The sequence below is a fragment of the Oncorhynchus clarkii genome, chromosome 16, assembly GCF_045791955.1.
Source record: "Oncorhynchus clarkii lewisi isolate Uvic-CL-2024 chromosome 16, UVic_Ocla_1.0, whole genome shotgun sequence".
In the NCBI taxonomy this organism is placed as follows: Eukaryota; Metazoa; Chordata; class Actinopteri; order Salmoniformes; family Salmonidae; genus Oncorhynchus; species Oncorhynchus clarkii.
This window is the reverse complement of record NC_092162.1, coordinates 3757144-3772786: the sequence shown is the minus strand read 5'-3', so window position 1 is coordinate 3772786 and position 15643 is coordinate 3757144. Positions and strand designations below refer to the sequence as shown.

The 15643-nt window shown below is 44.2% G+C and overlaps 1 protein-coding gene across 1 annotated transcript in view; it reads right to left on the bottom strand.

The window, feature by feature from the left end:
* The window catches only part of LOC139367823 (serine palmitoyltransferase 3-like), a 41612-nt gene that overhangs the window by 14353 nt on the left and 11616 nt on the right, over positions 1 to 15643 (bottom strand). Inside the window, exons 3-4 of the mRNA XM_071106161.1 lie at positions 12099 to 12253; positions 11358 to 11506 (exon numbers count right to left, since the gene is read on the bottom strand). Of these exons, the coding sequence (XP_070962262.1) occupies positions 11358 to 11506; positions 12099 to 12253 (304 nt within the window). The remainder of the gene's footprint in view (positions 1 to 11357; positions 11507 to 12098; positions 12254 to 15643) is intronic.

The window sequence follows — 15643 nt, the reverse complement described above, 5'->3', positions numbered from 1 at the left end:
GGGCCGGGCGCCTGCAGGCTGACCTCGGTCGTCAAGTGAACGGTGTTTCGTCCCAACACATTGATGCGGCTGGCTTCCGGGTTAAGCGGGTTCCAGAGGACGCGTGACCCCAGTGGGAACTGAACCCGTGACCCCAGTGGGAACTGAACCCGTGTTGCTAAAGCCAAGTTTTCACAAACACACACACACACAAATCTTCCCTCCACATCCCCTCTGCTAGCCTCTAACACTCCGTTATGTCCATGTGACCTAATTTAAGTCTGTTTCATGATGTTACAGTACAACCATGATAGTGTTTCCTCTCCACATACAGTGGATGGGGCCCCTGGGTAATGATCCAAGCGTGTGCTTCATACTGTACATAATTTAACACAGATTAAATAATTAATTCATCGTTGCAGCCGCTACCAAGTTAATTAAAGATTCTGTTTAAGTTGATGAAAAAGATAAATGAGATGAAAGAGAAGTGTGTCCCAAATGAAACCCTATTCTCTATATGACGCAATATCATTGACCAGAACCCATAGTTGCACGTACTCTTCCATTCCAAATAAGCAAGACTTGGAAGGGCTCACCCATCTTGTCTGTGTCCCAAATGGAATTTTATACCCTATGGGCCTTGGTCAAAATTAGTGCACTATATAGGGACTAGAATGCCATAGGGCTCTGGTCTAAAGTAGTGCACTATATAGGGACTAGAGTGCCATAGGGCTCTGGTCTAAAGTAGTGCACTATATAGGGAATAGGGTGCCATAGGGCTCTGGTCTAAAGTAGTGCACTATATAGGGAATAGGGTGCCATAGGGCTCTGGTCTAAAGTAGTGCACTATATAGGGAATAGGGTGCCATAGGGCTCTGGTCTAAAGTAGTGCACCATATAGGGAATAGGGTGCCATTTGGGACACATTCAATTTAATGGTCAATCTTTTGGCTGTCATCACAGAACTATGCACCTAGAGAGTATGTAGTCTCTGTTATGTAAGTGGTAGGCTATAGAATCCTATGTAAGTGATAGGTTATAGAATCCTACGTAAGTGGTAGGTAATAGAATCTTAGGTAAGTGGTAGGTTAAAGAATTTATGTAAGTGGTAGGTTATAGAATATTATGTAAGTTGTAGATTCTATAATCTTATGTAAGTGGTAAGTTATTCGTATATATATTTATTTAGGATCCCCATTAGTTCCTGCCAAGGCAGCAGCTACTCTTCCTGGGGTTTATTATGGATCCCCATTAGTTCCTGCCAAGGCAGCAGCTACTCTTCCTGGGGTTTATTATGGATCCCCATTAGTTCCTGCCAAGGCAGCAGCTATTCTTCCTGGGGTTCATTATGGATCCCCATTAGTTCCTGCCAAGGCAGTAGCTACTCTTCCTGGGGTTTATTATGGATCCCCATTAGTTCCTGCCAAGGCAGCAGCTACTCTTCCTGGGGTTTATTACAGATCTCCATTAGTTCCTGCCAAGGCAGCAGCTACTCTTCCTGGGGTTTATTATGGATCCCCATTAGTTCCTGCCAAGGCAGCAGCTACTCTTCCTGGGGTTTATTACGGATCCCCATTAGTTCCTGCCAAGGCAGCAGCTACTCTTCCTGGGGTTTATTATGGATCCCCATTAGTTCCTGCCAAGGCAGCAGCTACTCTTCCTGTGGTTTATTATGAATCCCCATTAGTTCCTGCCAAGATAACAGCTACTCTTCCTGGGCCACTCAAGGACATTTAGAGACTTGTCCTGAAGCCATTCCTGCGTTGTCTTTGCTGTGTGCTTAGGATTGTTGTCCTATTGGAAGGTGAACGTGCGCCCAGTCTTTCACCATAGGGATGGTGTCAGGTTTCCTCCAGACATGACGCTCGGCATTCAGTCCAAAGAGTTAAATCTTGGTTTCATCAGACCAGAGAAACTTGTGTCTCGAGGTCTGAGCGTCTTTTGGTGCCTTTTGACAAACTCCAAGTGGGCTGTCATGTGCCTATTATTTACATAACAATTCAGACCCTTTGCTATGAGACTCGAAATTGAGCTCAGGTGCATCCTGCTTCCATTGATCATCCTTGGAATGTTTCTACAACTTGATTGGAGTCCACCTGTGGCACATTAAATTGATTGGACATGATTTGGAAAGGCACACAACTGTCTATATAAGGTCCCACAGTTGACAGAGCATGTCAGAGCAAAAACCAAGCCATGCAGTTGAAGGAATTGTCCAAAGAGCTCTGAGACAGGATTGTATAGAGGCACAGATCTGGGGAAGGGTACCAAAAAATGTCTGCATCATTAAAGGTCCCCAAGAACACAGTGGCCTCCATCATTCTTAAAAGGAAGACGTTTGGAACCACCAGGACTCTTCCTAGAGCTGGCCGCCCAGCCAAACTGAGCAATTGGGGGAGAAGGGCCTTGGTCAGAGAGGTGACCAAGAACCCGATGGTCATTCTGACAGAACTCCAGAGTTCCTCTGGAGATGGTTGTCCTTCTGAAAGGTTCTCCCGTCTCTGCAGCACTCCATCAATCAGGCCTTTATAGTAGAGTGGTCAGACGTGCCTTCTACTGAGGAGTGGCTTCCATGACAGCCTGCTTGGAGTTTGCCAAAAGGCACCTAAAGACTCTCAGAACATGTGAAACAAGAGTCTCTGGTCTGATGAAACCAAGATTGAACTATTTTCTTTGGCCTGAATGCCAAGCATCACATCTGGAAGAAACCTGGAACCATCCATACGGTGAAGCATGGTGGTGGCAGCATCATGCTGTGTGGAAGTTCTTCAGCGGCAAGGACTGGGAGACTAGTCAGGATTGAGGGAAAGATGAACGGAGCAAAGTACAGAGAGATCCTTGATGAAAACCTGCTTCAGAGCACTCAGGACCTCAGACCTCAGACTGGGGCGAAGGTTCACCTTCCAACAGGACAATGACCCTAAGCACACAGCCAAGACAACGCAGGTGTGGCTTCGGGACAAGCCTCTGAATATCCTTGAATTGCCAAGCCAGAGTCCGGACTTGAACCTGATCAAACATATCTGGAGAGACCTGAAAATAGCTATGCATCGAGGCTCCCCATCCAACCTGAGAGAGCTTGAGAGGATCTGCAGAGAAGAATGGGAGAAACTCCCCAAATACAGGTGTGCCAAGCTTGTAGCATCATACCCAAGAAAACTCGCTTGTAGTTTGCAGGGATGAGACAGCCTGTAGGGAGGTCAGATACCTGACTGTGTGGAGCAAGGACAGCAACCTCTCCCTCAACTTGATCAAGACAGATGATTGTGGACTAAAGGAAAAGGAGGACCAAGCACGACCAACGGGACTGTAGTGGAGCAGGTTGAGAGCTTCAAGTTCCTTGGCGTCCACATCACCAACAAACTAACATGGTCCAAGCACACCAAGACAGTTGTGAAGAGGGCAGAACAAAACCTATTCGCACCTCAGGAGACTGAAAAAATTTGTCATGGGTCCCCAGATCCTCAAAAAGTTCTACAGCTGCACCATTGAGAGCATCCTGCTGGGTTGCATCGCTGCCTGGTATGGCAACTGCCTGGCCTACAACCGCAAGGCGCTACAAAAGGTAGTGTGTATGTCCCAGTACATCATTGGTGCCAAGCTTCCTGCCATCCAGGACCTCTATACCAGGCGGTGTCAGAGGAAGGCCCTACAAAGACTCCAGCAACCCTAGTCATAGACTGTGCTCTCTGCCACCGCACGGCAAGCAGTACCGGAGCACCAAGTCTAGGTCCAAGAGGCTTTTAAGCAGCTTCTACCCACAAGCCATAAGACTCCTGGACAGCTAATCAAATGGCTACCCAGACTATTTACAATGCCCCCCCCCCACACTGCTGCTACTATCTTATTATCTGTGCATGGTCACTTTAATAACTCTACCTACATGTACATATTATCTAAATTACCTCGACACCAGTGCCCCCAGACATGGACTTCCCCCTGTACATAGCCTCCACATGGACTCTGTACCGTAACACCCTGTATATAGCCTCCACATGGACTCTGTACCGTAACACCCTGTATATAGCCTCCACATTTGACTCTGTACCGTAACACCCTGTATATAGCCTCCACATTGACTCTGTACCGTAACACCCTGTATATAGCCTCCACATTGACTCTGTACCGTAACACCCTGTATATAGCCTCCACCTTGACTCTGTACCGTAACACCCTGTATATAGCCTCCACATTGACTCTGTACCGTAACACCCTGTATATAGCCTCCACATTGACTCTGTACCGGTACCCCCTGTATATAGCCTCCACATTGACTCTGTACCGGTACCACCTGTATATAGCCTCCACATTGACTCTGTACCGGTACCCCTGTATTTAGCCTCCACATTGACTCTGTACCGTAACACCCTGTATATAACCTCCACATTGACTCTGTACCGTAACACCCTGTATATAGCCTCCACATTGACTCTGCACCGTAACACCCTGTATATAGCCTCCACATGGACTCTGTACCGTAACACCCTGTATATAGCCTCCACATTGACTCTGTACCGGTACCCCCTGTATATAGCCTCCACATTGACTCTGTACCGGTACCCCCTGTATATAGCCTCCACATTGACTCTGTACCGGTACCCCCTGTATGTAGCCTCCACATTGACTCTGTACCGGGACCCCCTGTATATAGCCTCCACATTGACTCTGTACCAGTACCCCCTGTATATAGCCTCCACATTGACTCTGTACCGGTACCCCTGTATATAGCCTCCACATTGACTCTGTACCGTAACACCCTGTATATAGCCTCCACATTGACTCTGTACCGGTACCCCCTGTATATAGCCTCCACATTGACTCTGTACCGGTACCCCCTGTATATAGCCTCCACATTGACTCTGTACTGGTACCCCCTGTATATAGCCTCCACATTGACTCTGTACCGTAACACCCTGTATATAACCTCCACATTGACTCTGTACCGTAACACCCTGTATATAGCCTCCACATTGACTCTGTACCGGTACCCCCTGTATGTAGCCTCCACATTGACTCTGTACCGTAACACCCTGTATATAGCCTCCACATTTACTCTGTACCGGTACCCCCTGTATATAGCCTCCACATTGACTCTGTACCAGTACCCCCTGTATATAGCCTCCACATTGACTCTGTACCAGTACCCCCTGTATATAGCCTCCACATTGACTCTGTACCAGTACCCCCTGTATATAGCCTCCACATTGACTCTGTACTGGTACCCCCTGTATATAGCCTCCACATTGACTCTGTACCGTAACACCCTGTATATAGCCTCCACATTGACTCTGTACCGGTACAATTTATTGTTTTTTATTTGACTCGAGGCTGTAATCGCTGCCAAAGATGCTTCAACAAAGTACTCAAGTGTCTGAATACTGTAAATGTTTATTTTTTTTTTAAATTACAAAAAACAAAAAAAACAACAACAACAACAATGCTTTGTCACTATGGGGTATTGTGTGTAGATTGATGAAGGGAGAACAACAATTGAATACATTTTAGAATAAGGCTGTAACGTAACAAAAATGTCATTATGGGGTATTGTGATGTCATTATGGGGTATTGTGATGTCATTATGGGGTATTGTGATGTCATTGTGGGGTATTGTGATGTCATTATGGGGTATTGTGATGTCATTATGGGGTATTGTGATGTCATTATGGGGTATTGTGATGTCATTATGGGGTATTGTGATGTCATTATGGGGTATTGTGATGTCATTATGGGGTATTGTGATGTCATTATAGGGTACAGTAAATGTTTTTATTGAATCCATTATAGAATAAGGCTGTAACGTAACAAAAAATAAGGGACAAAGTCAAAGGGTCTGAAATCTTTCCCGAATGCCCTGTAGGTCACAGAATCTTATGTAAGTGGTAGGTTATAGAAGAGAGGAATTTATACCGCTCGTAAACCTACAGGTATTAACAAAGAACTGGCCCTGTAAAACACCTCAAGAGTTAGAGTAGTTCAATACTATTGGACTTCACATATACGTATATAAGGCGGAGGATTTTTTTTTTATATGGCAACAATAGAAGACTAGATACTCTATAGATAAGACTGATACCGTGTGAAGGAGTGGCTCATGTCAAGTGGACACTACTAGTGCTTCAGTGCTCCCCACAAAACACACAAACTGGGACTACGTCCCAAATGGAAATACCTTTTCTACACAATGTTGTATTTATTTTTTAACTAGGAAAGTCAGTTTACAATGACGGCCTACCAAAAGGCCTCCTGCGGGGACGGGGGCTTGGGATTACAGTTTTTTTCGATTGCTAAACGACAGTGGACACAACTGGAGTCACATGTGCAAAACTCTAACTACAGTCTGTACAGCAGCAGTTCATGTGGACCAAACTCTAGTTCGTTTTTCATTGCTTGAACACAGTTTTCAAAACTCTACACACTTATCCCATGACTTTATCCACAACCTGCACAACACTGTGGATTTACAGCACTTTGTTCAAATGCTAACACACTGCTGTCAAAACTGTGAACCACATATTCAAAACGGAATAGATTTCAGCCTTGTGCCTTTCAAACACTGCTGATTGCAATTTCAGCTGAAAGGCTAAGCAGGTGTCTTGTTTTAGACTTGTTAGTGAACACACACACATATTACAGTATATATAGGTAGAGCTCAGAAAGACTCATTTTGGAAATGGAACAAGGAAGATGGGTTCGTGGAGGGAGAAAGGTGGCAGGGAGAGGGCGGATGCGTGGAGGAAGACAAAGAAGACAAAGAGCTTTCAGATGAAATAAGGGCTACACTTATAGACCATGTCGTGAACCATGGTCTCTCATTGAGAGAGGCAGGGTTGAGGGTGCAACCCAATCTGCAAAGATCCACAGTGGCATCTGTAATGCAAATTTTCCATCATGCAAACAGGTGTGAGTTACATCCTTACAGTAAATGAAAACATTACAGGAATCTATTTTGTATTGCAATTATAGAATATTTACACAGATATATATTACAGTAAGTTTGACTGTAAAATATATTTTTACAACAGGACCCAAAGGCTGCCCCCAACAGGGGGAAGAGGAAAAATATTTTCAGATGCGCAGGAAAATGCTATTGTTGACATGGTTGTTGTCAACAATGCAATAAAACTGCGGGAGATTCAAGATAGAGTGCTGGCTGATAATGATATATTTGAAAATGTTAATTCTGTCAGCACAACAACTATTGCTCGAGTCCTAAAGAAACACCAAGTTACAATGAAACAGTTATACACTGTACCGTTCGAGAGAAACAGTGAACGGGTAAAAGAGCAAAGATACCAATATGTCCAGGTAAGACGTCTGAGGTTACGTACACAGCTATACAAAATATTTACAGTAAAAAAAAACACTAGCATTTCTACAGTAAAACTGTGCACTTACTGTTTTTCAGAGAGTAATGGAGGTGGAAGCACTGGAAAGACCACATTCATTTGTATTTATCGATGAAGCTGGATTTAACCTTGCCAAAACACGGCGCAGAGGAAGGAATGTTACAGGTCAAAGGGCCACTGTGGAGGTTCCAGGCCAAAGGGGGGGAAATATCACCATGTGTGCTGCAATGGCCAATGATGGTTTGCTTCTCAACACACCACTCATTGGCCCATACAACACAGAAAGGCTTATAGCTTTCCTAGAACAGCTCTATGATCAGCTAGAGCCAGCAGAACAGGGGGAGCCAGTAAGAAACCCCAAGTTTTTGTCATAGTTTGCGATAACGTTGCTTTTCACCACTCTGCAGCTGTCACAGATTGGTTTGCAGCACATCACAGATTTATGGTTTTGTACCTGCCTGCATATTCACCCTTCCTCAACCCAATAGAGGAGTTTTTCTCTGCCTGGAGGTGGAAAGTGTTTGGTCACCACCCACATGACCAAATGTCTCTTTTGGAAGCCATGCGTGCCGGATGTGAGGACACGAGTCCAGAGGACTGCCAGGGATGGATAAGGCACTCCAGAAGGTTCTTCCCCAGGTGCATGGCAAGAGAAAACATTAGATGTGATGTTGAAGAAAACCTGTGGCCTGATGCTAGAGAGAGAGGCAGGATTAGCCCCTCAATTATTTGTTCGAATTACAGTATGTACTTTTAGTTTCTACCTTTTTTTTCTCATTACTGTAATTCCGTAAATTACTACAGACTATTGAAGCAAACTGCTAATTTTCATTTACCTTAAAGTATTGTTATGTTCTAAAAATTTGAATAAATCATGTGAAAGAATGTCACTCTTTTCTTTGAAGAAAATATTACTTTGTATGAAGTCACTGAAATTGTTCAAACTGTAAAGATGAAAAGTTTGTATTTTCTGTATTGGTGTTTGATGCTAGTGTTTTTACTCTCAGTGTGTTCTGAGTGACAGTGTGTGTTATCTCAGTGAGGGTTGTGCATAGTGTTTGGCTGCACTGAGCGTGTTTTGAGCCATGTGTTAAGAGTTGTGTTGCTTGGAATGAGTTTTGCAGGTGATGTGAACTGTTTAGCTCAGGTGACTGTTGGTAGTGCAGACTGTAGTTAGAGTTTTGCACATGTGACTCCAGTTGTGCCCACTGTCGTTTAGCAATCGAAAAAAAACTGTAATAATAAAAAAATAAAAAATTTATTTCTTAAATAGGATAAAACACACATCACAACAAGAGAGACACCACAACACTACATAAAGAGAGACACCACAACACTACATAAAGAGAGACAACACAACACTACATAAAGAGAGACACCACAACACTACATAGAGAGACACCACAACACTACATAGAGAGAGACACCACAACACTACATAGAGAGACACCACAACCACTACATAGAGAGACACCACAACACTACATAGAGAGACACCACAACACTACATAAAGACACCACAACACTACATAAAGAGAGACACCACAACACTACATAAAGAGTGACACCACAACACTACATAAAGAGAGAGGCACCACAACACTACATAGAGAGACACCACAACACTACATAGAGAGACACCACAACACTACATAAAGAGAGAGACACCACAACACTACATAGAGAGACACCACAACACTACATAGAGAGACACCACAACACTATATAAAGAGAGACACCACAACACTACATAAAGAGAGACACCACAACACTACATAAAGAGAGACACCACAACACTACATAAAGAGAGAGACACCACAACACTACATAAAGAGAGACACCACAACACTACATAGAGAGACACCACAACACTACATAGAGAGAGACACCACAACACTACATAGAGAGACACCACAACCACTACATAGAGAGACACCACAACACTACATAGAGAGACACCACAACACTACATAAAGACACCACAACACTACATAAAGAGAGACACCACAACACTACATAAAGAGAGACACCACAACACTACATAAAGAGAGAGGCACCACAACACTACATAGAGAGACACCACAACACTACATAGAGAGACACCACAACACTACATAAAAAGAGAGAGACACCACAACACTACATAGAGAGACACCACAACACTACATAGAGAGACACCACAACACTATATAAAGAGAGACACCACAACACTACATAAAGAGAGACACCACAACACTACATAAAGAGAGACACCACAACACTACATAAAGAGAGACAACACAACACTACATAGAGAGACAACACAACACTACATAGAGAGACCTCAGACAACACATGAAAACACAACATGGTAGCAACACAACATGGCAGCAACACAACATGGCAGCAGCACAACATGGTAGCAACACAACATGGTAGCAACACAACATGGCAGCAACACAACATGGCAGCAGCACAATATGGCAGCAACACAACATGGCAGCAACACAACATGGCAGCAACACAACATGGCAGCACCACAACATGGCAGCAGCACAACATGGTAGCAACACAACAACAACATGGTAGCAACACAACAACAACATGGCAGCAACACAACATGGCAGCAACACAACATGGCAGCAACACAACATGGCAGCACCACAACATGGCAGCAGCACAACATGGTAGCAACACAACAACAACATGGTAGCAACACAACAACAACATGGCAGCAACACAACATGGCAGCAACACAACATGGTAGCAACACAACATGGCAGCATCACAACATGGCAGCAACACAACATGGTAGCAACACAACATGGTAGCAACACAACATGGCAGCAACACAACATGGCAGCAACACAACATGGTAGCAACACAACATGGTAGCAACACAACATGGCAGCAACACAACATGGCAGCAGCACAATATGGCAGCAACACAACATGGCAGCAACACAACATGGCAGCAACACAACATGGCAGCACCACAACATGGCAGCAGCACAACATGGTAGCAACACAACAACAACATGGCAGCAACACAACATGGTAGCAACACAACAACAACATGGTAGCAACACAACAACAACATGGCAGCAACACAACATGGCAGCAACACAACATGGTAGCAACACAACATGGCAGCATCACAACATGGCAGCAACACAACATGGTAGCAACACAACATGGTAGCAACACAACATGGCAGCAACACAACATGGCAGCAACACAACATGGTAGCAACACAACATGGTAGCAACACAACATGGCAGCAACACAACATGGTAGCAACACAACATGGCAGCAACACAACATGGTAGCAACACAACATGGCAGCAACACAACATGGTAGCAGCACACCAACAACATGGCAGCAACACAACATGGCAGCAACACAACATGGCAGCAACACAACATGGTAGCAACACAACATGGCAGCAACACAACATGGTAGCAGCACAACATGGCAGCAACACAACATGGCAGCAACACAACATGGCAGCAGCACAACATGGTAGCAGCACAACAACAACATGGTAGCAACACAACATGGCAGCAACACAACATGGTAGCAGCACAACATGGCAGCAACACAACATGGCAGCAACACAACATGGTACAAACATTGTTGGGGAACATCCCAGATGAAACCCTATTGCCTACAAAGTGCACTACATTTGACTAAAGCCCTAAAGTAGTGCACTATTAATGCATAATAGTGTGCAATTCGGGACACAGACAAGACGCAATTTGGGACGCAAACCAGTTCAGTTCTGACCTATTTCAAACCGAGTGGGGGAAAAAAAGAGTGGCTAGCTTTACAGTTGACCCAAAAAACACACGTTTACCACACACACACACACCCACACACCCACACACACACACACACACACACACACACACACACACACACACACACACACACACACACACACACACACACACACACACACACACACCCCTCCTTCTCAGCCCCAACCTTCCACACCTGTCACTCTCACACACACACACACACACACACACACACTCACACACACTGCTCACCCATTTCCTGTCGAGTGCTGCAGACCCCGAGACCATACTGCTGGGTTCTGTCTGCCACAGTTTTCAGGAAATCACCGTTGTTCTCAGCGAAACCCAGGTAGTTATAGGAACCCATGTTGATGACATTGTCTATGGTCTTCCCTGTTAAACTGAAAACACACAGACAGACATACAGACAGACGTTAAACCCACGTTGATGACATCGTCTATGGTCTTCCCTGTTAAACTGAACACACACAGACAGACATACAGACAGACATTAAACCCACGTTGATGACATCGTCTATGGTCTTCCCTGTTAGACTGAAAACACACAGACAGACAGACAGACAGACAGACAGACAGACAGACAGACAGACAGACAGGCAGACAGACAGACAGACAGACAGACGTTAAACCCACGTTGATGACATCGTCTATGGTCTTCCCTGTTAAACTGAACACACACAGACAGACAGAGGTTAAACCCACGTTGATGACATCGTCTATACAGTAATAGTGGGAACCCAACCTACAACATAACACGATAAGCAATTAGAACTCAAAACAGTAAACATATCAATCAATATTGTTTCATTGAATTTGCTCATAGCCTTAATTAGAACCTAGGACCATATACACACACAGTGTATCAGAGTAGGAGTTCAGATCTAGGATCAGGTCCTCCCTTGTCCGATGTAATAAGATCCATTGTTATCTACAAGTGAAAAAAAAACTGATTCTAGATCAGCAACCCTGTACCTGAATGTCCAGTTGTAGTCTGGGGACACCCTCTCCATCACGTTGAACACAGGGCCAGGCAGACTGCATATAGGTCTGTTCCAGTTGTCTCTTACTCTCATGTACAGGTTACGGGTGTAGAAGTTCTCAAAGTCTTGGTACAGAGGGACAAAATCCTGAGGAGACACATATTGAAAACAGGGTTCGTTCGTGATTACTACATGGCACATGCAATTGGAAGTATGAAGTTTACATACACTTAGATTGGAGTCATTAAAACTCGTTTTTCAACCACTCCACATATTTCTTGTTAACAAACTATAGTTTGGCAAGTCGGTTAGGACATCTACTTTGTGCATGACACAAGTCATTTTTCCAACAATTGTTTACAGACAGATTATTTCACTTATAATTCACTGTATCACAATTCCAGTGGGTCAGAAGATTACATACACTAAATTGACTGTGCCTTTAAACAGCTTGGAAAATTCCAGAAAATGATGTCATGGCTTTAGAAGCTTCTGATAGGCTAATTGACATCATTTGAGTCAATTGGAGGTGTACCTGTGGATGTATTTCATGGCCTACCTTCAAACTCAGTGCCTCTTTGCTTGACATCATGGGAAAATCAAAAGAAATCAGCCAATCAGACCTCAGAAAAAAAAAATTGTAGATCTCCACAAGTCTGGTTCATCCTTGGGAGCCATTATCAAACGCCTGAAGGTACCACGTTCATCTGTACAAACAATAGTATGCAAGTATAAACACCATGGGACCACGCAGCTGTCATACCGCTCAGGAAGGAGACTCATGCTGTCTCCTAGAGATGAACGTACTTTGGTGCGAAAAGTGCAAATCAATCCCAGAACAACAGCGAGGAACCTTGTGAAGATGCTGGAGGAAACGGGTACAAAAGTATCTATATCCACTTTAAAACGAGTCCTATATCGACATAACCTGAAAGGACACTCAGCAAGGAAGAAGCCACTGCTCCAAAACCGGCATAAAAAAGCCAGACTACGGTTTGCAACTGCACATGGGAACAAAGATCGTACTTTTTGGAGAAATGTCCTCTGGTCTGATGAAACAAATATATAACTGTTTGGCCATAATGACCATCGTTATGTTTGGAGGGAAAAGGGGGGGGCTTGCAAGCCGAAGAACACCATCCCAACCGTGAAGCACGGGGGTGGCAGCATCATGTTGTGAGGGTGCTTTGCTGCAGGAGGGACTGGTGCGCTTCACAAAATAGATGGCATCATGAGGGAGAAAAATTATGCGGGTATATTGAAGCAACATCTCAAGACATCAGTCAGGAAGTTAAAGCTTGGTCGCAAATGGGTCTTCCAAATGGACAATGAGCCCAAGCATACCTCCAAAGTTGTGTCAAAATGGCTTAAGGACAACAAAGTCAAGGTATTGGAGTGGCCATCACAAAGCCACGACCTCAATCCCATAGAAAATTTGTGGGCAGAACTGAAAAAGCGTGTGCGAGCAAGAAGGCCTACAAACCTGACTCAGTTACACCAGCTCTGTCAGGGGGAATGGGCCAAAATACACCTAACTTATTGTGGGAAGCTTGTGGAAAGCTACCCTAAACGTTTGACCCAAGTTAAACAATTTAAAGGCAATGCTACCAAATACTAAGTGAGTGTATGTAAACTTCTGACCCACTGGGAATGTGATGAAATAAATAAAAGCTGAAATAAATCATTCTCTCTACTATTATTCTGACATTTCACATCCTTAAAATTAAGTGGTGATCCTAACTGACCTAAGACAGGACATTTTTTACTAGGATTAAATGTCAGGATTGTGAAAAACTTAGTTTAAATGTATTTGGCTAAGGTGTATTTAAACCTCCCAACTTCAACTGCAAGTGGTAAGTGTGTTTGAATAATTGGAGAGGTGGTACAGTTACCTCCTAATGAGATATAGTGATCACTGTATCCCATGACTAGAAGTGGGTGATCACTGTATCCCAAGACTAGAAGTGGGTGATCACTGTAAGAGGAGTGCACTGGACATGGTGCTGTTGGCAAAAATAATTTGTTTGTTTTGAGCTTCTGATCTGACATTATGTTCAAAGAGCTCCATTAGGACCAAGGCACAACAGAGCAGAACACAGCAGAACAGAGCAGAACATGGCAGAACACAGCAGAACATGGCAGAACACAGCACAACAGAGCAGAACACAGCAGAACAGAGCAGAACATGGCAGAACACAGCAGAACAGAGCAGAACATGGCAGAACACAGCAGAACAGAGCAGAACATGGCAGAATGCAGCAGAATAGAGCAGAACACAGCAGAACAGAGCAGAACATGGCAGAACACAGCATAACATGGCAGAACACAGCAGAACAGAGCAGAACACAGCAGAACAGAGCAGAACACGGCAGAACAGAGCAGAACAGAGCAGAACATGGCAGAACAGAGCAGAATAGAGCAGGGCAGAACATGGCAGAACAGAGCAGAACACAGCAGAACACAGCAGAACATGGCAGAAAAGAGCAGAACAGAGCAGAACATGGCAGAACACAGCAGAACAGAGCAGATCATGGCAGAACACAGCAGAACAGAGCAGAACATAGCAGAATGCAGCAGAACAGAGCAGAACAGAGCAGAACAGAGCAGGGCAGAACCCAGCAGAACAGAGCAGAATAGAGCAGGGCAGAACCCAGCAGAACAGAGCAGAACATAGCAGAATGCAGCAGAATAGAGCAGACAACAGCAGAACACAGCAGAACAGAGCAGAACATGGCAGAACATGGCAGAACAGAGCAGAACAGAGCAGAACATAGCAGAACACAGCAGAACATGGCAGAATAGAACATGGCAGAACACAGCAGAACAGAGCAGAACAGAGCAGAATGCAGCAGAATAGAGCAGAACACAGCAGAACAGAGCAGAACACAGAAGAACACAGCAGAACAGAGCAGAACAGAGCAGAACAGAGCAGAACAGAGCAGAATGCAGCAGAATAGAGCAGAACACAGCAGAACAGAGCAGAACACAGAAGAACACATCAGAACAGAGCAGAACAGAGCAGAATGCAGCAGAATAGAGCAGGGCAGAACCCAGCAGGACATATTGAAAACAGGGTCCATTGTCACAGCACAGCGTGATTACTACATGGCACATACAGTTGAAGTCTGAAGTTTACGTACACTTAGGTTGGAGTCATTAAAACTAGTTTACATACACTTAGGTTGGAGTCATTAAAACTAGTTTACATACACTTAGGTTGGAGTCATTAAAACTCATTTTTCAACCACTCCGCATATTTCTTGTTAACAAACTATAGTTTGGCAAGTCGGTTAGGACATCTACTTTGTGTATGACACAAGTCATTTTTCCAACAATTGTTTACAGACAGATTATTTCACTTATAATTCACTGTATCACAATTCCAGTGGGTCAGAAGATTACATACACTAAGTTGACTGTGCCTTTAAACAGCTTGGACAATTCCAGCAAATGATGTCATGGCTTTAGAAGCTTCTGATAGGCTAATTGACATCATTTGAGTCAATTGGAGGTGTACCTGTGGATGTATTTTAAGGC